General features: G+C 35.6%; 1 protein-coding gene across 1 annotated transcript in view; it reads right to left on the bottom strand.

Annotated features, from left to right (window-relative positions):
- The window catches only part of LOC145686724 (uncharacterized), a 164,394-nt gene that overhangs the window by 14,154 nt on the left and 123,316 nt on the right, over positions 1–26,924 (bottom strand). Inside the window, exon 3 of the mRNA XM_081760333.1 lies at positions 24,502–24,963. Coding sequence (XP_081616459.1) covers positions 24,502–24,963 — 462 coding nt within the window. The remainder of the gene's footprint in view (positions 1–24,501; positions 24,964–26,924) is intronic.

Genomic DNA, 26,924 nt, shown 5'->3' with positions numbered 1-26,924 from the left:
CCAAGAAATATAGGTGCTATTTCGCGAAACTTTGGATCACTGTGTGTACTGATAAAGTGTATAAAATTTGGACTGTTACGTGTAGTGATAAAGTGCTATAGAGAATGTATTTACGAAATATACATGTAATACATATCAAGTTTCGTTTTTAAATATATAATAAAAGAAGATATTAACAAACAGGTGTTTCTATATTCTTTGAACATTATACAGTATATGAAATAAATTTATTTTTTTAATTTATTGAGTATTTATCTTCATTATTTTGTGTTACATTTTAGTGCGTATTTTACTGTTTATTTTTTTAAAATTTTAAATGCCTATTTGCCTACCTATTTTCCAGGGTTTTTAATGCCTAAACATCAGGTCTCTAATTATTAGATTGCAAAGCGAGACTAAAAATAAATAAATAAATTCTTAGTTATAAAACCGAACTGACCTTTTAAAATTCCTGAAAATTTCTGAACTTTTTTCCTCTTCGTTGGCATCATTGTCCTTTTCATATATAAGATGGTCTTTACTGCCATCGAGAGCGTTACTTATGCCATTTTTATATTAATTTCGAACATAAGACACACCTGAATTTTGGAGGCGATTTTTGGAAGAGAAAAGTGCGTTTTATAGTCCGTAAAATGCGGTATTTGAGTTGTATTATTATTAGACACAAGTGCATTACAAAAATCTAATTAATATAATTAATAGTCTAATTAATATAATTAATATAATATTGTGATTATTATTTATCGGAAAATACAACTCCAATAAATATTGTGATCATCTTCTATGTAAAAAAAAAAAAAAAAAAAAAAAAAAAAATACAACTCAAATATTACCTGAACGTATAAATGTGGACAACTTCTTTTCTCTAAAATTATAATTCAAGTAAAAACACAGCAATAATCTAACTAAATAATCTTGTCAAATAAAACCAGCTGTTAAATATTATGCATAAGTATGCTCTGAAAACGTAAAATTGAACAGAGTATGGAATTTCTACCAGCTTATCATTGGTAGCTAGAGTTTCTTACCTCTCGAGAATGCATTTCAACCATTTTGTCTACATGACTCATGAGCGACGTGTGTCGAGAGATGGTAGACCATTATGGGTTACTGTTCTCCCTTCCTTCCTTCCAACTGTTTTGCCTCTTAAATTTATCTTCTTTATGGTATATATAGTGCTATATTTCTCATGTAAATTACAGAAACATCTATTTGCTTGTGTTTCTTGTTGAACGAAATTTGAAATTATTACGAAAATTAAGAAGTTTTAAAGGATGATATCGTTTAGACAACGAGAAACCAGAGTCTGGCTGGGAGACTGTCTAATCCAAGATGAATATTCTTTAATGAGTTTACCAAAAGTCATAAATACAAAAGACATCTTCATTCCGTTAAGGAAATGGAACGTTTAAGAGCTTTAGTGTTTATATTAAAGAAAACAAAAATTCCAGCGGAAAGGTAAATAAAGTATGGACATTACAAGTAGTGTCATGATCAAAGGTAGGAATTTTAGTAACTATTCTTTTTTTGTATCTTATTAAAATGTCTAAATTAGCTTTTTCTTGCATCATCATCATCATCATCATAGGTATCCTGCCATTATTGGCAGGTCACTTGCTGCAACCGAGAAGCTTCCATGCTCCACAGTCTTCGTCTTCACGTACGATTTTTCTGTTTTGATATCGTCCATTAAGTGTAGTCTTCTTCGCCCTCTCCCTCTCTTTCCTGCCACGATACTCCCTAGCATGTCCCTCATGATACAGTTCCTTCTTAGCTAATGTCCCAACCAGTTTCTTTCTCTTTATTAATATCTAAAATTGTTCTTTTCTCCCCTACTATTTTTAACGCCCTCTCATTCGTTTTCCGCTCGACCCAGCTAATTATATCCATTCTTCTCCACACCCACATTTCGAAAGCTTCCAGTCGTTTTTCATCATGATTGCGTAACGTCCATGTTTCTAATCCATACAATACAATACCTGCACACGAAGCATTTTATGAGTCTTTTTCTTAGCTCTTTATTCAAAGTCTCACAAAATAGCATTTTCTTTCTCCTAAAGGCTTCTTTTGCCATTTCCTATCCCTGCTTTTATTGTATAGAATACATTAAATAAACACTCCTAACTGTGTTTTGTTGCAATTTTTTGCACTTTTTTTTTCAATCCAAGCAACTTTCTCACTTTTCCTCAGTGTCAACCTTTTTGCATTTAAAAAAGTTTTTTGTATGCTTTTTTGTTCCTTTGTCGAAATTTACTCCCACAAACAAGGAACATCCAATATGTGCTGATTGAATGTAATCCTACTAGATAATTACTATTGAATAAATGCAGATGAGAAACATCAAATTGGTAAATCATAGCTATCACCAATCGGTATTGTTATGTGCTTTTTCGCACGTACAAATGGGAACCGGAGATGCACCTGACTGAAGAAAAACATTCAAATGTTAGATGTTATCCGCTGTTAACAATTTTCCGGACTTTTGATTCCAATAGCATTGCGTTCAGCGCCGTAACTTAGATTGTTTTCTGGATGGGGGGACAAGCATTAATACGCGTATTTGAGCCCCCTAGAAAAGTTGTTTTTCTAATTCTTGGGCCCCCTCTTTCCATCTTTCTCTTACTCTTTATGAGCCCCCCCCCCCAGAGATTGTGGACCCTTCCGCATGGCAGGGTCTGCGGGGCCTTTAGCTACACTCCAGGGCCCGTTCCGTACATGATAAATTAATTAAGATGAAAATATTGACAAATCTCAAAGCCACACGAATAAATATTATTCCTAGGACCCCTAATAGTAGACATATTTCACCTGAAATGGACCCATGACTCATTTTTGTTTTATTTACCTTTTGTGTGCTGTTTTGTTTATGTAGTGTAGTGAACTTCTTTCATGCTTCATTTATAATTTCATGTTCGTATCGTATATGGAGTAAGAAAATTTTGTCTTAAAGTGGGCCCCACTAGAAAGGCGGGGAGCTTCCCTAGGGGGCAGTTGCTCCTTCTGCTCCAACACAAGTTACGGCCCTGATTGCGTTCTGCAACTTGTTTAATGCAAACTTTTTAATACATGAGTAAATTTTGACTCATTTTTGGTACTGTTTGTAGTAATCATATTTACACTTGAAATTCGCACCTTTTCTCGAAAATTTTGCACCTTTTTTTATATCAAAATAATAATCATGCTACTATGAAAAGTGCCTTTGCTTTGATAAATTTATAATTAATAATAATCTCAGGATACTGAATGCAATGAACCTATTTTCTTAAAAATATATCCGCCCATGGATCAGAAGATAAATGACTTTAATCTTGGGTTCTTTAAGATACCGATTGTGCACATGATAAATGTGTACATTTTACTACTAGTGATCATTATTTCATTTGCATATTTTCACTAAAATTTTGCACACAAAATTCATAGCCGTAGTTGCGACGTAAAATGTGTAATTAAAATTGCAGAAAATCCAGAGAAAAGAAGCGTGTTTCTTTTTACAAGGTTAAATTACAGTACACTTTCAAATCATGGGAATTCAATACTCAAATCTCAAGTAGTACATCTATAATAACTATTGCTTGCAATAGATTAATAAGATCAAAGTTAGAAACCTGTTTCTCGGACGCTGAATTCATATCAGAAAACCATTACTCTCTATAATTGACTGTTCTTGTTCTACGGCGATACAAGTTGAAACCGAAAATCGTTAATTTAAACATATTTCGGTTTGAATTGATGGTTAAGGGAGGAAACAGAGTCTACTCTTGGGAAGCTGAATCGATTACAAATATAAAAAAAAACTGCATCTTGATATCTTTTACCGTTTCTACTGTAGGGAAATCGGTATTGAAACCGGAAGTAGAAATAAATTTCAACCACTTCCGGACTTGGTAGAGTGTTGCGGGTTGTGTTGGTAATGCTTTCTTATTATCCTGCACCGAATGCAGGAAACAATTTGTCATTATCTATTGCCATTTTTGTCCTATGACGATACATGTTGAAACCGGAAAAGGGTAATTTGAAACCAGAAGAATTATTAAATTTGAACCACTTCCTGTTTTGGTAGAGTATTCGGGATAGCCATGATACTTGGCCTTGAGACACGGAATTGTTTGCAACTTCTCGCTATCTGGTATTGTTCTCGTTTTATGGCGATAAACATTGTAACCGGAAATGATTGACTTTATCCACTTCCGGTTTGAATAGGGGAGTTAACGTAGGAGACGGAACCTATCCTTAGGACGTAAAATCTATTTCAAAACACCGCATCTCGATATCTCTTTCCGCTCTTGTTCTGATACCTGTCGACAGACAGACAGACGGGCGGACGGACAAAGTTGTTCTATTCACAATAGGGTCTATACATAATTGTTACTAGTTGCATTGCCGGAGTCTTCGTTCTGCTGTTCATTGTAGGTTAAAACTGTGCTCCATTAAAACCATCATTGTTTTGTCTACATTTAACAATTATATATATATATATATATATATATATATATATATATATATATATATATATATATATATATATATATATATATATATATATATATATATATATATATATATATATATATATATATATATATATATATATATATATATGCCATATATATATCCCCTCTATGTTCTATGGAAGGTTCAATGCTGTGACTAGTTCTTCCTAATGGTCGTTTCAGGAATGGATTTTCAGTTAAAACTTTGAAAACGTTCCTACTTTCTTCCATTCTGGCTACCTGACCTGCCCACATGAGCCTCCTAGACTTGATGATCCTAACAATGTTTGGTAAACAATATAAACTATGCAGTTCTTCGTTATGAAGTTTCCACCATTCCCCCCTTCACATTCCTCTTGGATATGAATATTCGTCTCAGGATTTTATTCTTAAATACTTTCAGTCTGCGTTCTTCTCTTAAAGTAAGCGACCATGTTTCGCAACCGTACAGCACAACAGGCATGATTATCGTTCTATATATATATTTTAAGCTTCCAAAATTCCTCGACAATGGATTTTGGACTGAATAATAACACGAATTCCCTGATTTCAGTCGACATTTAATTTTTTTTTTCGTAGATATGGTTTTGGTCTCTCAGCATCAATAAAGATATATAGATATAATAAATATACTCTATAGATAGGCCTATATATATAAATATATAGATAGATATAGTATCCTCACCAAACAATATGCCGTGTTATACAAATCTTAATACTTAAAACTAAACATATGGCCTATTTTGAAATATAATTAAACTGAAACAATACAATTTTTAAGTTATAATTACGTACATTACCAAAATAGTTTTGAATAGACAAATTGCCAACATGCGAAGAACATCTATTAGTGTCAGGCAGTCAAACGATAGCGCAGGTAGCGACATCTATTAGAGTGGTTGTTTACTATTAGAAATTAGCATGGCAGACTGAGGTGTTCTTACCGTTTATAAATAGAATATAGAAATTGTATCCTCAAACACAGTAGACAAACGTAAAAAGAGGTATGTTTTTGGGATGGCCATTTCCGTTTTCCGCTTTTCCGGAAAAACTTTCGGTCTTCCATTTTTCCGGAAAATTTTCCGTCTTCCGTTTTCAATTTTCCGGTTTTCGTAAAATAAAAAAAAACCTTTTTCCGTTTTTTCGGAAAATGTGGCCAACCCTGTTGTGTTTATAGAGGAGTAACTGAATGTTGGGTTTTCTACCATGTCATATCCTTTAACCCTTATTTCGTTGTTTATTCGTCAATACATGTAACTAAATTATAAAATATTTCTTCCCGCATTGTGAACTAATGTATTCAATATCCTCTTTATTAAAAAAAAAAAAAACGCACGCCATGAGAATTCAGTTCTTATTCATCTATTGTTCAGAAAATATTTTATTTAAAATCACTCCCTATTGTGTGCTGGAGCTAAAATAAGATGTTTCTCTTTTGAAATTCACAAACAATATTAGATACTGTATGAAAAAGTAAAACGTATTTTGTTAGGGGGATATAAAATGAAGAAAGAAAATGAAATTCAGAAAGAAGAAAACAGAAAATAAAAGCAAGTAACATATCCTAAGATATTTGATTTTTAATATCGTGAATTTGATTTTTAATATCTTTTCTTTTCTTTCTCTCTCTCTCTCTCTCTCTCTTTTAACAGTAACAATTTCCTTGCTGAGAGAAAGGAAAAAAAGAATACATGCTTATAAATATGGATTGATACTAGAATCAACAAGGAAAAGTTATGAATGTATTGAATAGTCGGTAGTTTTTTGTTCCATATAAAATACTAGGGTTGAGAACAGAAAATAATAAAAATGATATAAGGTGTACGTATGAATTTCTTTGTAAGATTTGTATTATGAAATATAAATTTTATTATATTATTAACATTTAACGAAAAATATATCCAAAGATTATATATATATAATAATTCTAATAGTGACACAGATAACCCTAAGAGTATTTGCACACGTCCCCGGCAATGCCGGATCCGGCACCGACAATGCCGGAACCGGAACCGGGGCTGCTTTGCACACGCAGCCGGTAAAACCGGAGCCGGATCCGGCAATGTCGGTGCCGGCGCTGCTTTGCACACACATCCCGGTGATGCCGGTGCCGAAAGGTAGTTTGAGTTTGAACGTGAAGGAGAGAACATGAGTCCGTTTTATACATTATATGAAAAGCTGCGTACATATGATTCGAAATTTTTTTATTAATTACTTTCGCATGTCTAAACAAACGTTCGATTTCTTAGTACAACGAATTAGTAATCATATTCAGCGCTGTTCAGATTTTTTTTTTTTTTTTTTTTTGCAAGAGCCGTGTAATATTACAGACTGACTTGAATAAATGGAAGGGTCGTTCAATATCTGAGAAATAGCTCAATGCAAAGAACAAGGTTAATTGTATTACGTCAATCAAGTGACGTAGGAGCATTAACGTCTAAATCCTCAAATATCTTTTCTTTAGTACACTAAGGTATATTTGCTCTTTGTGTGTGTGGATGTGTGCGCACGAGGCATATGGCCTTCTTTTGGTTTGTTTCTCTTTTTTTCACTTTTGTTGCCATAATTTTAACATCTATTTAAATTTCTCAAAATTGAAACATGCTGAGATCAAGCTATTTAAAATAATAATAATAATAATAATAATAATAATAATAATAATAATAATAATAATAATAATAATAATAATAATAATAATAATAATAATAATAAGCTCTACAAAGGCAACATTGCGGCTGCCTATTCACTCAGTATACAATCGTTCTATGGAACAAATACCAGACAAGACAGAGTATATATTTTTATTACGATCTATAAGGTAAAACAGTATGCAACCACAAGAATAGAAATTTTCTTGTTCTATTTGTGCATTTTCAGTTCTTTCTGTAGCTGTGTTGTAGTTTTTATTTACTTTAATTTTATTTACAACCTTTGTTATGCTTGAAAATGCCTACTTCTACGATTATGATGGATATTTATACCGTACATACTGGGTTGCATAATTAACAGGATAAGCACTGGACAACTATCCTACATTCATAATTTCTTCGTATCTCCATTTTGTTCATTTCCGCCATGTTGATTTTTTTTTTAAATTATGACTTCATATATGCTAAGACATATTCTCTATCAAAACGAATCCAACGACCCCTTTGTTTAAATCGTTTAAGTAAGTTTCAGCTGTAGAAGATAACAAATTAATATACATACATACATCTGTGAAACTCACTTTCCGCGTTGCCGTAGTTGGATAATTCAAACAAGATCCGAATTTCCCTTGCTGAGAATTTATGTAAATAGCAATCCACTATATCTGTGGTACCTCACAGCCATTTTTATTATTTCATTCTTCATTATATATTCATATGATGTGAAGAAAAGAAAATAACAAAAAACCTGAAGTAAACAAAAAATCCAAATACAGGAAAAGAAACAAGAATACACAACGCCTTGCACTCACTCACTGTAGCTAGATTGAAGAAACCTATCAACAAGCCGGCTCCGTCTTTGCCGGCTGCGTGTACATCTACGCATAATAAAACATTGCCGCCGACAAAACCGGAGCCGGAGCCGGCACCGACATGTCGGCGGCTAGTCCGGCTGCATTTGCCGGAGCCGGGAGTTCCACCGGCTTTTTTGCCGGGTCGGAAAGCGTGTGCCAGCTACCATTTGATTACATTGCCGCCGACTCCATCGCCGGCATTGTCGGAACCGGATCCGGCATTGCCGGGGACGTGTGCAAACGCTGTAACAGTCGCGCATATAATTCCAGCAGTAACGTATGTGATCCTGACAGTGACGTATATGGTTCAAACATTGACGCGTATAATTCTAACAGTGACGCACATAATCCTAACAGTGTCCCAAATAATCCTAACAGTGACGCATATAATCCTAACAGTAACACAGATAATCCTGACAGTCACGCACATAATCCTAACAGTGTCCCAAATAACCCTAACAGTGACGCGTATAATCCTAACAGTAACACGATAATCCTAACAGTCACGCACATAATCCTAACAGTCACATACATAATCCTAACAGTGTCCCAAATAATCCTAACAGTGACGCATATAATCCTAACAGTGCCCCAAATAATCCTAACAGTGACGCATATAGTCATAACAGTGACGCATATAATCCTAACAGTGATGCATATAACCCTAATGGTGTCCCAAATAACCCTAACAGTCACGCACATAATAATAACAGTGTCCCAAATAACCCTAACAGTGACGCAAATAATCCTAACTGTGAATCACATGATGCTAACAGTGTCCCAAATAACCCTAACAGTGACGCAAATAATCCTAACAGTAACACAGATAATCCTAACAGTCACACACATAATCCTAACAGTCACATACATAATCCTAACAGTGACGCAAATAATCCTAACTGTGAATCACATGATGCTAACAGTGTCCCAAATAACCCTAACAGCGACGCAAATAATCCTAGCAGTAACACAGATAATCCTAACAATCACACACATATTCCTAACAGTGTCCCAAATAATCCTAACAGTCATGCACATAATTCTAACAGTGACCCAGATGGTCCTAACAGTGACGCATATAATCATAACAGTGACTCATATAACCCTAACAGTGACCCATATAATCCAAGCACTGTCGCATACAATCCTAACAAATACGCTGGCAACTAAAAGTAACGTTCATAATTCTAACAGTGATACAATTTCCCTAACAAAGATGCAAATAGTTCTAACAGCAACATTTATAATCCTAACAGTGACGTAAGTACAACTCCAACATTGACGCATATAATTCTAACAATGATGCATCTTATCATAAGAGCGTACACGTCTTCGGCGCGGGAATTCCGGACTCGATTCCCGATGGGAGCTCATGAAACTCGGTTTCCACGTTAAGCTATAGATCCACGTCTCACTCCTGAAAGGGATTCTAAACTCAAATAAAAAATAATTCCATATACTGCTTGTAAATAAATTAAAAATAAGTAAAATATTCTCAGTCGATATGGTGCTATATCTGTATAAAGATATACAAATTTTAAGAGATCTTGCCTATATAAAATGCTTTGCTTAGTTCTTTATAAGTAATTAGTATGAATTAAACAGTAGGCTGTAATTTTGCCCGATATCTGTACAAAGAAAACAGTATTATTCCCTTCCAATACCTGTAATAGTGCCACTGTACTAAATTGGACTGTTTTTCCTTTGTAGATAAGTAATACTTACTCATTACTATTACTGGGAGCAAATACTATTACTGGCGCGAGAGGCTCGGGATCGATTCTCAGTAGGATCTCAAATGTTCAGTTCCCACATTAAGCTGTAGGTCATAGCTGATGAAAGTGACGCTAACTAAAATCTAAATCTGAATTAAAGTATTAGTACTATGAAAGAAATTATTATTCACATGTTTGTCAATATATGAAACAAATTTTATATATCAGCTTCTATTATATATTATGAATACTAGTAAGGTTATATATTACAAATATTTACATCGATTGAAAAGTTTTAATGTTTAAGACTTATTGATAATTTTATATTATTATATCTCATTAAAATAGCGTGTACTGTCCTCTTGCTTAAGTATATTTTAGTATCAGTGTTATCTCAGTAGGTAGCGTGTTATTGAACCTCGTATTAATGGCAACAAAGGACCTATTTTTTTTTTATCACGTGCACGATTATTTACTCTGAAGCATGTCAATATATTTTATATTGCAAGTAACAATTGCCGGTAACTATAAACAATAAATATTTAATAGATAATATAGAATAATGAGGGACCGAGAGTTGATCCTTGTGGTACTCATCACATCTACAAGAACTCAACATCATCCTTTTTGATTGCTTCATGGATTTATATTAGAGAAGTAACATTTACTTTTTGGAACAAGAAGTACTATGGAAAGGAAATGATTTGAGATAGATAGATGACTGAATAAAATGAAATTACACCAAAAATTGATAATATAGAATAAGGAGGGACCGAGAGTTGATCTTTGTGGTACTCCTCTCAGTTACAAAAAACAGAACATATACTTTTTTCATGGGATTTATATTTGAGAAAAAGCATTTGCTTTTGGAACAGAAAATAATATAGAACGGAAAGGATTTAGATAGATAGATAGAAGACCGAAAGTCGTAACCGTACAGAATGAAAAAAAGAGGAATGGAGAGAACAAAAAACTTTGGATATAGAGAAGGAAATTCACATCCACCTTCCAGTACTGTAAGAGCTAAACCTAAACCAGCAGCTCGAAGATGACGACAAAAAAAAAAAAAAAAGTCCCACGTTGTATTACGGATTCGCGCGTTTCCATAGCAACGGGTTTTCCTCGCTGTTTAGTGGGAACCGGCCATATTGAGCGTAACGGAAGGATGTGCTTGCTGCCTGAAGAATTTTAAAGAGCGCATACCATGCATGTTTCCTCACCCAGGACTTCCCATTTGTGCTTCTCAACCCTCTCCACCATACTCATCGCATCTCATTCCTTCCTTTATTCTTTTCTCTACTATCATTCTCTTTCTCTCTCTATGTGTGCGTTTTTTATTTGTGTTCTTACTGGTTGCATAATCATCAGGAGAAAGAATGCCTACTTCGGAAGAATGGAACTTTTGTTGAAGAAGAAGAAAAAGAGGAAAGCTCTCTTCTACATTTTGTTGAGAAGGCAGAAGATGCAACGTAACGTTCTCTTCAACGTAGCAACTACTTCTTTTTTACTCAATCACTCTGATGAATAAATTTAGTGATAACTGTGTTGGCGGAGTAATGAAGCGTTTTCTCTCAAAAGGGGGCGCTTGGAATGAAATTTCTAACAAGAGAAGAAAAAAAATGTTAGAGGAAAAGAAGGGAAAAACGAGGACAGCAACTAAAGCAAAAGTGCTTCGCTGAATATATATTTTTTTCACTGAAACTCAAAAATTTACCAAGCCAAAAAGAAGATTGATAAAGGTTCTTCAAAAATGATACACAAAGGAATTTCCGCATTCATTCATTTAATATTTTCACTTTTTCTCCTTTAACATGTTTTTCTTCTTACTGTTTCGAGATTGATTATAAACTTCTATTTGTGTACTGTATATTTGCGTGGGTAGATTAATAGCCTGCTACTACTATGTGAAGAACTTACTGTTATCACGGTTGACATCAAATGAACTAAATGTGATCACGTGCACAAACGATTTCTCTCGGGGGGGGGAGATTTAGAAGGGAAGGGGGTTAAAGTAGTGCTGGGAAAATACTGGTAGCCCTTATTGAGATCATCGTAAATTTGCTCCAGGGGGAATTTCGTAGCTCCGGAAGGAAAATTCCCCCAGACCACCCCTGAAATCATCACTGCACGTGTGTATAAATAATTGTATATTTTTGCCATTCTACGAGGTCGAGTCAAAAAGTAAAATTCATTTTAACTCCAATATTGTATTTGAAATCATATATTTTATTGAAAGTTTATTTCTTGTTGAACTTTGGCGTCTTTTTTCAATTTTTTTAGCGCCGAGGCTCTCTGAGTTGTGGAACTACAATTTATGTTATCCGAACCACCGCAATGCGTTCAATGCTCTCTCACCGGGAATCGAATCCAGAACCTTTGTTACAAAAGGGGCTCGCGCTAGCCACTAAACCCGCGTGGATGGCACTAATAGAATTTGTTGACAGCAGTGATTATACTTCCGTTGCTCAGTTGTACCCGTCGCGCAATTGTTCGTATCGGAAATATTCGTCTCTTGTCGGTAATGAACATGATGTGACCGTTGGAAGTATCTTCCAGATTGTTGAGTCTCGCAGTGATACCTTACTATGAATTTCACATAAAATGTGTATTGTGAGAAAGCAACTACCAAATGATGGACGCATGCAAGGCATGACGATTTCAGGGGGTGGCCTGCTGGAAATTTTTCCTTCGAAGCTTTCCTCCCCCTGGCGAACCGTATCACTATTCATACCCAATGTGCGTTAGCAGTATTTGCACAGTATGATTTTCACCTGCCATGTGCTGTAAGCTTCAACTCTCCTTTCAGGCAAAATCTATTGAAATCATCACTGCATGGAAGTCTATAAACTTTGACAAGAAATTACAGCATTTAACTCGTTTACGAATTGTTTGTTGTATGCAGGTGAATCAACGAATTATTTATTGCATGCAAGTGAATCACAGTGGAGGAATGTTTTTCTTTCTTTAATAAGGGATTTCAAGAGCCGTGAGTAGGAATAATAGAACGATAAAATTCGGCACGTTTCATTAGATTGCATAATTGAATATGCAAAATACTAAACTATACCACCAGAAAGGTACCAAAGAAAGGTTGTCGTACTCACTCCCGCAAAATTTCTGACTTTTGTATAATTTTGTTGTTGAAATGAAATGAAATCTTTAAGTTGTACGTCCCACGGTTATGCAGGCTAGGCTCAAGGAGATGGATATGGATGAAATGGTGGAATGAAAAGGAGGGAGGAAACTGGAGAATCCCGAGAAAACCCATCCACACCGTGTTTGTCCACCACAAAGCGCGAGTTTAGTATCGAACCAAGGACCCCATGGACCAAAGATGAACGAAAGACCCCATGAACCAGAGATAAAGGCTCAACTACCGATCTATCGTGGCCCTTTGTTTCGTTGTTATTCATAATGAAAATTATGCATCCCACTGACAGACACATGTAAATATGTGACCAATGTGTTTCTTCCGGATTAATATTAGGGATGAGTAGTAGTGCAAGAAAATACGAATATGCTCATTTCCTGTTGTCTTTCTGATTAGTAATCATGAAGTGGCGAATAGCGCAAATATATGCAGTTATGCAAACACCAGTTAAAAGAGAACACCTGGCTATCTATACGATGATTCAATATTTTTAAAAGTTTAATACAGACAGTATCGGTTTCAATCCATAATTATAGTTACTTTGGAATATGTGTGTTTTTTTATTTATTTTATTTATTTATTTATTTGCCATCAACACAACAGGCATAAGCCCAATTATAGTGTTGGTGTATTACATAATACATTTACAATAGTTTTCATAAACATAGAGTTCATATTGCAGATGTCAATTTCTTTGTGTTTGATACATATTTTGTTATAAGTAGAGCACATTCTCCAAATTGATGATTTCAATAATACGTTGGTCCTTGCTTTTTTGCAATAAAACAGACCAGAGTTATTAGCACGAGTTTTAAGTGTCGGGACATGAAAATTTAATGTTGATATGAGATCTGTACAATTAAATTCGTTTTGTACTATTTTATGGAGAAAAATCAAATCTGTCACATTTCGCCTTTGTTCAAGTGTAGGGATACAGAAGTTGTCTATTAATGTTAGATAATTTTCAAAATATGGATAGATTCCAGTTGTCTTGTACGTCAAGTATTTGATAAATTTAGATTGGACCTTTTCCAGTTGGTGTCTGTATTGCTGTTGTGATGGGTTCCAAATCACAGCAGCATATTCCAGTTTTGATCGCACATAGGCATAATACATTTTTGTTAGTGTAGTACTATTGTTAAATTCCTTTCCAATTCTAATTATGAACCCTAACATCTTGAAAGATTCGTTAACTATGTTCTCTATATGGTTATTAAATGTCAGTTTCGTATCAAATATAACTCCAAGATCTTTGACTGAATTTAATCTATTTAGTAAGATCTGACTCATTGAGTAATCAAACTCTATTTGACTTTTGTTTCTAGTAAACGATAAAATGTTACATTTGTTTATGTTTACATTAAGTTTGTTAAGAGAACACCAATTAGCAATATTTTCCATGTCACGTTGCAAATCGTGACAGTCATGGATGGTCTTTATCCTACCATATATTTTGAGGTCATCAGCAAAAAGCAATTTGTTACTTAATAATATATGATCAGGGAGATCGTTAATGAATAAAAGGAACAATAACGGACCTAGATTAGAGCCCTGGGGAATTCCAGAATATGCAATATAATCAGATGATTTATATTCCTTGTAGATAACAGTTTGTTTTCGAATATTTAAATATGATGAAAAGAGCTTGATCAAGGGAGAAGAGAAATTATATTCGCCTAGCTTATGTAATAGTACCTTGTGATTGACTCTGTCAAATGCCATTTCAAAATCTATATATATTACATCAACCTGACATCCTAAATCTAACGAATTTGCTATAAAGTCTGTGATAAGAGCAAGGTTTGTTGTTGATTTGTGTGGGATAAAGCCATGTTGATATGGTGAGATTACGGGTTGGATGTGGTCAATTATCCGTCGGTATAGGATTTGTTCAAATATCTTTGCAAAAGTAGGTAAAATTGATATAGGCCGGTAGTTATTTATTTCATGTTTATCATTGGTTTTTGGTATTGGGCAAACTATAGATGATTTCCATTTATGAAAAGATAAGGAATAACAAACACAATAGTCTATTTAATTTTATTTTTATGCATAAGCATAAATACATAGGTAAATAGACAATCTATTCCAACAAAATAAAAACTTCCTACTAGTATTAGGAATGAACAACATATCTTTGAATGTCACAAAAATTCGTTCTTCTCGAAAACCATGCATAAAAATTTACTATAGTGCTGCCACAATGTATTGAGCCGTGGCAAAATGCGAACTAATGCTCACACCCTCGACACACCCACGCGTTGAGCCAATAAAGGTTCAGCTGTTGCTAAGCGAGAGAGCGGATGACGACAGGGAGTGGAATTCCTTTAACCGATAGCAGCGCTTGGAATGGAAGATTAGGTGTCAAGTCAATGTGGTATATCTATACCAAGCATGTTACGGTATTTTGTTCATCTCAATGTGATATACAGACCGATATGGTGTCATATTTTTGGACAAAAGCTCCCTCGTGGGTAAGTGGTTAGCATACGAGCTTTTGACGTGCGAGACCCGGGTTCAGTTTCCGGGGCGGGAGCTCATGTGGTTCGGATCCCACGTTAAACTGTATGTTAACGTCTCGTATAGCCTCGCTGCTGTAAAGGGACGCTAAACTTAAAATGAAATCAAATAATTTGTGGACAATATTTTATAATTAAAGAAATTAAAATATAAGGGTTAATGATAATTTTGGGTTTTATATCAATAATCACACTATGAACTGTCGTTCTGCTAGAATTATATGAAGAACTTGATGAAGGTATATTTCAGTACCATTTTCATCTTAATAAGTTGCATGATTCTCGGATAGTATCACTTTTTAGCCTTTTAAAGAAATGCGTTCTTCTCCATATTTCGAAAATTATAGAAAAATCATTTTCTTTGACTCAACAAGATCTATCATTTGCTCGGTATGTCTTACCAGAATTTTCTACACTTGTTTCTATTTAAACATATCACGAAATATTGGTGATTATCTGAGAGATCTAGGATTTAGGATTTATATTTCTGGGTTTTCTTCATCTATGGTACGTGGGATGATGTTCCTCTCGGCGAGCACACTATCCAGGGAAAGGAAAGAAAGAAACAAAGGATTGAGGACGTGGCCCGGGACCTATATGTTAGGTACTACCCCGGCATTTGCCTGGAGTGAATGAAAAAAACCAGGAAAACCTCATTTAGGATGACTGGCCCTGAAAAAGCATTTTGCACTTCTTCGACCGCGGGAATTGAACCCGGTACCGCTCGCACCGAAGGCGAGAGCGTTAGTGACTATGCTACGCGGGGTCACTATCTGAGAAATCATTTGGATTGATTTTATTTAAAACATTTACAGAAGGTTTTAGGTAAACAGATTTTATGTTGATGATAATGCTTTTGCATTCGATTTTATTACCGATTTTTTTTTTCTAGCCGTGGGACCGATTTTGATTGATCTCCTATAGATTTGTTCATGATGATCCAGAGAATATTTTATTCATAACTCTAAATTTTTAGAAATTATTTAGTACTAGCGTCAGTTACTTGCTTCGTTGGGTAAAAATAAGAACGCGTTAGTCAGTCACTTTTTATTACACTGAAGCGCCCTCTGATATCGGTTATTTTCAATGATTTTCATAAATCTCCTTTACGTTGTGGGGCTGAATCTGTATTCAAACGGCATCGGAATTGTCACTGTTCATCTCAGCGACCCAGAAAATTATGGATTCGACACTGATATCGGTAATTTTCGATCATATTTATATATACACCGTATATCTCTCTCTGCTCCAAGTTGCGAGACTGAATTTGGATTTAAACGGCATCGGAAGTGTCACTGTTCATCTCAGCGATTCTGAAAACTATGGATTCGACACTAATATAGGTTATTTTCAATCATTTTTAAATATCTATTCTCCTCTTTCCCTAAGTTGCACCGTCAAAGTGAAATAATAAAAACTTATTCCAGGCTCGAATCTCATCTATGTTGAAAATTTGATCGCGATCAGTCGGATGATTCAAGAGTAATTAAGTCACGAACATAGTCACTTTTAATTTTATATGCATATTACATTGTACTAACAAATTCCATTCATTTAATTTTCTTTAAGAAAGAATTAGAAGTATCACTATATATTATATATACACCTAAATTTGTTATGGTCTCCTATATGTCTTATAAATTTCATAAACTATTCACTTTTAAAGATTTCTATTATTTGAAGTGAGTATTAACTTTATAAAATTTTTACTATTATCTTCTCAGTGTAAAAATATTTTTTTTTCACGTAACATGCAATAAATGAACGGAATACGCGTGAATTTCAAATATGGATATCACGGACGCAGCTAATTGACGTAACACATCACAGATTCCGACATATGTTTAACGAGAAGATTCAGGATTTTTTCCCAAACGTGCCAATAGTAATAATAATAATAATAATAATAATAATAATAATAATAATAATAATAATAATAATAATAATAATAATAATAATAATAATAATAATAATAATAATAATAGAAGTAGTACGAAATGCTTGATCGCTAAACTTAGCATATACCTATACGCTATACCAAGGCTAACATTTTGACACTCCCGAAACATTTCTTTGTACATCCCTGTTCACAACGGCTTCAAATTTCAAGTATGTACACAGACCATACGTTCGTAACATTGTGGCATGAACAAAAATCACCCTGTATATATACTTGTAGCTAATGGTAGGAGCGTTTATTCAAAAGTAGTGTAATTTCAGTACATATGGATAATCTAATGCAATATACGAACGAGGTACTACTACTACTAGTAGTAGTAGAAGGTCTGTAAGCAAGTAATCGATGATTCGTTGGACCTCAGTAGCCAATCGGATGCCTAGTAACATAATGGCTGACCACACCCCTCCCTTTGTCTCTCTCTCTCCCTCTTCCACGCTCTCTTGACTCAATTTTAAACAAACGCTTGAGTGAACACAAAAGTGGTATTTCCATTACACTTGTTTTCCCTCTTGATTTCCGAAAATAAAATGTCATCCTTTAGTTTTTCTACTTTTTTCTTATGTTTTGTTGTGTATCACTTTATAATTATGTATTTTAGGAAACCTACTTTAACAGGTGTTTCATTTCAGACATATTTTGGATATCAAATCACCATCATCTTCAGCCATTTGACACACATTTAAAAACTTCAGTTCGTAACAATCCTTCGCGAGATAGACCTACCCTGTAGATCTATTGGCTCTAATACTATGTACCTTTATCTTCTAGGTTCTTCACTAATAGGCATATCTTCTAGACCAATAGGTCATGAATGGCAGGCCACTCATGACACACATTTAAAAGGTTCAATTCATAACGATTCTTCGTTACTAGGCCTATTTTTAGGTTCATTAGCTCAAATAGGCCTATCTTCTTGGCTAATAGCATCTCCACTAATAGATCTATCTTTTAGGTCTATTGGATATTACGCCGCTGATAGATATGCTTTTTAGGCTAATACCTCATCAATGGCAGGTTTCTTGACAAAAAACTTAAAGACGTCAATTCATAACGAACCTCCGCTAATTTGCATCTCTTTTAGGCTTATTTGAACTAATAGCCCATTTTTATACGTATGTTTTAAGCTCCGCTAATAGGAATATCTACTAGGCTAATGGGTCATCAATCGTAGGTCACTTGGCACAAATTTAATCTTCACAATACCATTAACCAATAAGCCAATAAGCCTATCTTCTAGCTTCTTTCGTCATTCCTATTATAGCTTTTATTTTCCATTCACATCTTCGTTACCTTAATACACAAATGAAACTGTATGTTCTGCTTTTTTCTACTTCCACTTTCTATAGTTGGCTTACTCTTTGTATTACTCAATATCTCGAATAATCAGCATATTCTCGGGGAAGTGAAAAAGCGTGTTGGACGAACTTCAATAGGATAGGCATGGCATGAAATTCTACAATAAGATACATTGAAGAACGATTCGAAATTACTGGAGCAAAAAACCATTACATGCATTGTGTAGTTATGTATATAGAACAAAAGTATGGACATTCGGAAGAAGAAAATTGCTGGCATTGAATATGCTGTGCAAAGAAGATTGCTGCGCATATAATAACCCTTTTAAATCCCGGCTTTCTTTTAAGGTAAATTATAGACTTTCAGTCAAGCGGCTACAGCATCTTCCCTATTCATCGTAGGATCATGGTTCATATCTCGTTTTTTTTTCTTTGCGAAAGAGCAACCTTTCAATTTGTACCATTCATGTTTCCCTATCATATCCCTGAGACAGAAAATTTTGAGAGAAATTTGATTTTTTTTAAAAAAATTGAGACCCTCTGGACCCCCTGTGTTAACGCAAAAACCTCAAAATCAACTAAAAACTACTAAGAGGCATACTAAATTTCAAGCTTCTATCTTGAATAGTAAGGGCGGGGAAAATATTTATCAATAATCCCCACAATACACCAGATTACCGCAAAATACCTTGATCTCAGGTAAAAAATTTCCTGTGACATCCCTATTTATCCTAGGATCATGGTTCGCCCATCACTTCTTTAGAACAGAACTGCTTTTCAAACGGTACCATTCACATATCTCCATCAAGTACCTGAGGCGGGAAAATCGCGAAGAAAGGACTTTTGGGTTAAAATATCTCTTTTTTAAAAAACTTTCTTCCCCTTTGGATTCCCGGGGGCGCGGTGGCTCAGTGGTAGAGCGTTCACCTCTGGTGCTTGGGGTCCCGGGTTCGATCCCAGCCCCGCCAAGTGAACTTTGTGGTGGACAAACACCGTGCTCGTGGGTTTTCTCGGGGTTCTCCCGTTTCCTCCCACTTTCTTCATTCCACCATTTCACTCATCTCTCATCATCACCGTCTCCTTTAGCCTAACCGGTATAACCGTGGGACGTAAAACTCAAAGATTTCATTTCATTTCCCTTTGGATCCCCTATGTTAATGCAGAAATCTGAAGAAAAAAAATCTGATGAACACTACTCGGTGGAGTGAGTGCAACCTGTACAACAGCAAAGCATTGTTGGTAGCCTATAATCAAAGGATATGTAACTTTTATTGCTGCAATTATTCTAATTCGTTAATGGAATGAATCTCTTCGTATCTTCACTGTTAGCAGTTACTTCAACGTACTATATTCTTTACAATCCATGACATTCCCTAGTTTCTATGCAACCTGTACAACAGTAAAGCATTTTTTTTTTGTAGTTTTTATTGCTGTTATCGCGGCCTCGTTCGTTTATGGAGTCAGTCTGTTCATATATTCGCGGTTAACGGTCATTTTAATGTACTATATTGTTTAAAATACATGGCATTACCTGATTTCTATGCAACCTGTACAACAGCAAAGTATTGTTGTTTGCCTATGATAAAGGATATGTAGCTTTTATTGCTGCAATTATCCTAGTTCGTTAATGGAATCAGTCTGTTCCTATCTTCACGGTTAATGGTGATTTTTAACGTACTATATTGTGTAAAATCCATGACATTTCCTAGCTTCTATCCAACCTGTACAACAGCTAAGCATTGCTAGTTGGCTATGATAAAACAATATATAGGTTTTCTAACTGCAAAAATTTCAATAGCCATTAGTTTCGCGTGATCCTCTTTAGTCTCTTTGCCAGAGTTTATTAAACCATAGGTACAAAATAGTGCATTCAGTGCACAAGGGAACTAAGTCCACTTTTGGGGCAATTGTGGACATATTTCATTCTTAAGATTCCTATTTACAACTTCTTTCATAACAAAAGATTCATATCCGGAAATCGTAACTCTTAACTTGTAAATAACACTGTTATCTTTTCCATGTACTTCAATGTACTGTACAAACTTTATGTCTCTTATTCTCAACTTTGGTAACTCTTCCATGTACTTAAGCGTACTGCACAAATTTTATGTCTCTCTTTCTCACAACTTTGGTAACTTTTTCATGTACTTAAACGTACTGTACAAACTTTACGTCTCTTTTCTCACAACTTGGGTAACTTTTCCATGTACTTGAGCGTACTATTCAAACTTTCTCTCTTTTTCTCTCAACTTTGGTAACTTTTCCATGTACTTAAGCGTACCGTGCAAACTTTATTTCTCTTTTTCTCACCACTTTGGTAACTTTTTCATGTACTTGAGCGTACTGTTCAAACTTTGTCTCTTTTTCTCTCAGCTTTGGTAACATTTCCATGTACTTAAGCGTACTGTAAAAACTTTATTTCTCTTTTTCTCTCAACTTTGGTAATTGGATTTGATTTCCTTGTATTTTGAACATCTCATATGGATAATAGAATTGTACACAGAACAAGACGAGACAGAATTCTTCCAAGAAATACAGGCACATTTACGAGACGAAATATGACTCTCACGATATATTTTCGAGACGAGACAGCCTCAGCTCTTGTCTCATTCGCTACCGCACTGCTTAATATATTCCGAGGAAGCAGTTCCAGATTTATACCAAATTATCTAGCTACCCGATTACCGCCTAAAAATTCCTGTACGCTAGCAGAATGGTAATTCGTTGTACCTAATAGCACATACGTTAGGAACATGTCAAGTTCCGAAGGGGAAGCATTAGTCTGATAGACTATAATATTTTCAGAAGTTTGAAAATTACTGCGAAATATGGAGTATTGCTCATAAAAGGAGGAGTTTTTCCACTCATCTCGTGAACGAGACGAGGCGAGAAGACATGACAAATCTCGTCTCATTTTCGAGACACACACACACAAAAAAAAACACGAGTTTCATGAGTAATGCTAGTTTACGCAAGCCTTAGATTTCAAACACTGTTTAGTGTTACATGTTTCATTTTAGAAAAAGAAACTATAAATTGATAAAGTGATTTGTTCGAACATAATGAAGAACATTTATCAACGTTTAGAGACACGCAATTCATTACACAACATATTCTAATAATAAATTTGGTTTAAATGTTGTATCGCATCCTTCACTTAACTATCGTGGCGCGAAAGGATTCTGACAAGTTCAAGATGAAAATAAGAATAAAAAAAACAGGGCATACATCTACAAAATAAGACAAGACAACAAAAAATTCTTCGAGATGAGACGAGACATCTACGAAATTCACAAGATGAGACGAAATAACTTCATTTCTCGTTTTGTGCACAATACGATTGAGATATGTGCTTCCTAAGCGTCTGTACGCTTTGATACTATTGTTGCCATAGAACAATTTTTTTTCCTGTATTATAGTTATGGCGGGAAAAGTCAGAATATTGTGTATCATGCATTCGTTACATTTAACAGAATATTCTTAAAAAAAAAAAAAAAAAAAAACAGTCTTGTTATTTGCTGCTGTTATGTTGCGTAAGAGAACAGTAGCAACTAACATAATTAGATTTATGAATGTGTATATTGCTCGTGAACATTATTCCGAAAATGAAACACACTAATGTACGAGGTTATTTCGGAAAGTTTCTGGTCCGACACTGGTAATAAGTCGTTCATGGCATATAGCGGCATTTGTTTGAGCTATATAGCTGCATTAGCTCGAACTGTCTAGCTGCGTTAGCTTGAACTGTCTAGCTATCGGTACATTAACTTGAACCGTCTGGCTGTTTTAGCTGGAACTGTCTAGCTGTGTTAGCTTGAAATGTCTAGTTCCGTTAACTTGAAATGTCTAGCTGCGTCAATTTATTGGAGGTACTGATTTCAATGTGTCGTTGTGCGTTGAGCTCGCATAACTGCATGATAATGCTCCAGTACACACGACTACTGTTGCCAAGACTCTAGTGCTAAATCCGGTTTGTAGGGTGGATGTTGGATACCCTTGAAGTCACAGTCTTTCACTGCAGCCTTGAAAACTACAGTCGTGTGAACTGGAGCATTGTCATGCAGTTATGCGAGCTCAAAGCACGGCGATAAATTCAAATGAGTACTTCCAACGAATTGATGCAGCTAGACAGTCTAAACACATACATCACTTCTATCATAGATGACACTATATGTCATGAACAGCTAAGTACCAGTGACAAGATGTTTCAGTGTTGCGTCGAGAACTTCTGGAAGTGCTCTCGTATACCACAGGCAAGATAATGTAAGATAAAAAAACATTTAATGGAATCACCTGCCATGGTAAGCATTTGTGTCCAATATTTGTAGCTTTAAATTTGTTGAAGGATTCAATTCTTCAGAAAACCGACGATTCGATTCTTAAATAAAACTATTATGAAGAGGGAAAAAAATCAGTCTACAATACTGACCATGAATCTTATACATATATGTCTCACAAGTTTTTTTTTTTTTTTTTTTTTTTTTTTTTTTTTTTTTTTTTTTTAAGAAAAGCATAAACATATTCTCGTATGTATCGGGGATTGAGATTTCAAAGAGTTATAATATGTCCCATAGATTTTTTCGTCATCAATAAACTATACAGAATTCCTAGGTGGATGAGGAAAGTGAATATGTGATATTCACCGCTGATTATGGTGAATAGGGGATGGAAAAATTGATTCATTTCTCAAGAATTACTCCAGAGGAAGAAGTATATACAGTAACTCAGCAAGCAAATTGAGGTCTTTCAAATGAAGAATCCGTTTTCCTTTAGTTGTCAAGGAAGAGGTTTGGTTCAGATCACACAAGATAGAAATTATACGTATCGAATACAATACTGTAATGATTGTTTCTACAACTTTGAGCACGCGCAAAAGATGCAGCTCTTCAAGGTGTTGTACTCGTGACGTCCCTTCCTTGCACCGATATTTACCCGGTGTACACCTCTCATCTTTTACACCAATGGCAGTCGGAATGGGATCTCGCACATGACAACAAATTGCATGCCATTAAACCACGATTAGAAGTCTGGATCTCTAGTTCTCGACAGTCGCGTCGAGAAGAAATAGTTTTAACGCGACTATGTATTAGACACAGTCACTTGACGCATGCATATATTTTACGTGACGTTGCAGCTCCAGAATGTGTCTTTTGCGGATACTTTTTTAAATCTATTCGTCATCTTCTTGTCGATTGCCTTGCTCTGGCTGGCATCGACAACGTTACAAGCTTCCTGAGGATCTGCACTTACTTCTTGGTGACGACACACGTTCTCTCCACGGACTGATGCTATTTTTGCAAGAGCTCCAAGTTTTGCATTCATTTAATTTTAACCCGTGTGTTAATGTTTCTTCTTGTATTTTAATTAAGTTATTACTAGTTTTATTTTTGTTGCTTGTGTTTTAGATTGTTTTTTATGATTAAATTGTCTCAGCGCATTGGTACAAAAAGACCTCGTTGTTAGCGCGCCCACCAAATCTCTTACTCTACTCCTATCCAGTTTGACAAAGGTCTGATAGTTCATGTACGCTAGAAGCTCATGCGCTGGGTGCACGACACACTCTGCACGGGAAGCTGTAGTGTGAAGTCGACCATTTGGAAATAACTGCGATACTGATTTCTTAAGTGACTAGAAACCTTCGTTGTCATGGCTGTCAGAGAAGAAATTTCTTCCGTATTATAATTGTGATGGAGAGGGCATAATGTTACTATGATGCAATAGTTAATAGGAAAATTGAATATACAACGAGTGTTTTAATCATTTTTAAACGATGTTTCGGAAATGAAATATGCATCGTCAACCATGCTTTGGAAATAAAATTTTAAAAAAAAAAAAAACTATCAGACTACAGAGATGTAAATATAGTTACCTGCCATGCTTCCATACGCATGCGCAGCGCCGTATCCTGTGTCCAACGGATGAGATGATTCTCCAGTCAAATGATCGTGAAGTCGAGCTCCGGACCAGGCATCACTTGCTTTCCCCACTGCGTATTGCGGACCCATTGGAATTCTGGCAGGTGGCCTCACAGGTCCAGGAGGGAGCAACAATGAACCGTATTGGGTATTAAATCGTCCACTGGCTGCCATATTGTTGTACGTAAATTCGTGCACCGCTCTGTGAGAGTATGGTTGATAATGCCAAGGGTCCGCTGCAGGGTGGTAAGGGTCTGCCGTTGGGTAGAGCTCTGGATGTGAACCCGCTGCCGCTGCGGCGCTCAAACTTGCTGCAGACGCTAATGACGAACTGACGGACGCTGTCGATGGCGTTGCTTGGTAATTGCTGTTCCAGAAAGACGGTGGGAAGTTTCTCGCTGACATCGGGGAAGACTCTGTAACGAACGGGGAATATATTATTATTATTATTATTATTATTATTATTATTATTATTATTATTATTATTATTATTATTATTATTATTATTATTATTATTATTATTATTATTACAATATAGATGTTAAGTTATTTCTCATGAAACTAGTAGTATTGCTCTTGGCGTGAATTTTCTTCGGACAGTTTCCTTAAAGCGTCCTATATTTTTATTCATATTTCATGTTTGAGTGATAACTCCAGTATAAAGTGATTTATTTTAAGAAATTGTAGCTAGAAAGATTAGTATGATGGCCCATACACTTCATTAATGTAGTATCTGGTGTACAATCAATTTCGGCGGATAGTCAGAAAGTTCTCCGAATGTTGTTATAGTTTTAGCATTTGTGATCCAATTACAATGAATCTTGTACCGTATAGTCTTTAGGTTCCCTAATTATGAATTTGGCAAGTGTAAACAGTTCGTAACAGGCAATGTGCGAGTAGTGTACCTGAACTAGAGATGTGCATGGGCCGGGAATTTTTAGCCCGGCCCGTGAATTTGGGTAATGTGAGGCCCGACACGAATCCGTAATATGTTTTAGCATTTAGGCCCGAGCACGGTCCGAGCTCCTGTTATAATCAAATGAGGCCCGAAATAAGCCCCGCAAAATTGTATTTTTATTTACAGCAAACAGAGGTTTAATTTTGGAGTTGCGCTTTAAAAGTTCTCCAGAAAGGACGGTGCAATATATATCGTTATACAGTATATTTACATAGTTAGGTCCGAAAAGGCCCGACAAATATGGTTGTATATATTTTAAAAATTTACGGCCCGAGCCCGCCTGGACCTGAAGTGATAGATGCTTTGTAGGACTGAGTCCGGCCCGTAGGCCGTGTTGGGCTTAAACCTGTGGGCTCAACCCGAGCCCGTGCAGACCTCTAACCTGAACGGAGGTCTGTGGGGATCAGCTGGTGCAATGTCACAGTTCGAGCAGCACGCAAACATCAAGTTAATGAGCAAATCGGAGGTCCCCGTTTCGGGAATGCGGCGTAGGATCGAAACTGCGTAGCATCGAAACTGCGTACGATCGAAAAATTCAGCTCAAAACCTGTTTCGATCGTACGCAGTTTCGATCGTACGCAGTTTCGACGCTACGCAGTTTCGACCGTACGCAGTTTCGATCCTACGCAGTTTCGATCCTACGCAGTTGCCCTGAAATAATTTAAGTTTTAATCATGCGCTCAAAAAATATATTTTTTTTCTCTCTCTCTTTAATTTGTTTAACCTGTGCAGCTATAAATTAGGGTTATATTCATGGACTCCACACGACCTAAACTGCGTAGGATCGAAACTGCGTACGGTCGAAACTGCGTAGGATCGAAACTGCGTAGCGTCGAAACTGCGTAGGATCGAAACTGCGTACGGTCGAAACTGCGTAGCGTCGAAACTGCGTACGATCGAAACTGCGTACGGTCGAAACTGCGTAGCGTCGAAACTGCGTAGGATCGAAACTGCGTAGGATCCACACTGCAGGTAGGATGGACAAGTTACAGGCGTATGGATTGAGAATCAATTATGATTTGTAATGATGACTATGTCAGAAGTGTAATACTAACTTTGAAACAGCTTCGACGGAATATAATGTAAAATAGTTATGTAATATGAAGAATTTAAAGTAATGAAGAATATGATGTATAATGAATATTGAAGGATAAGAATAATAATAATGTTTAACGAATATTTCGATTGTAAAGATATTATTTCTAAAGGCTATCAGAAAGTTAGAGAAACAAAAGTCAGATAAAGATTCATATGCTGTTCTGTGTGTACTTGTCTGCGTAATATGAATGAAAATTTATATGATTTTATGTACAGCTTAACGACCTAATCACCAGTTATTCATATGTATGTCAACAACGTTACAATATTGTACTTCGCTTTGGGAGTTTCTCATTTGTACACTGAACCTCAAATCGATTT

This window comes from Thermobia domestica, chromosome 5, assembly GCF_964235325.1.
Source record: "Thermobia domestica chromosome 5, izTheDome1.hap1.1, whole genome shotgun sequence".
In the NCBI taxonomy this organism is placed as follows: Eukaryota; Metazoa; Arthropoda; class Insecta; order Zygentoma; family Lepismatidae; genus Thermobia; species Thermobia domestica.
Note: the sequence above shows the minus strand (reverse complement) of the source record. Positions and strands in the feature narration are given on the sequence as shown.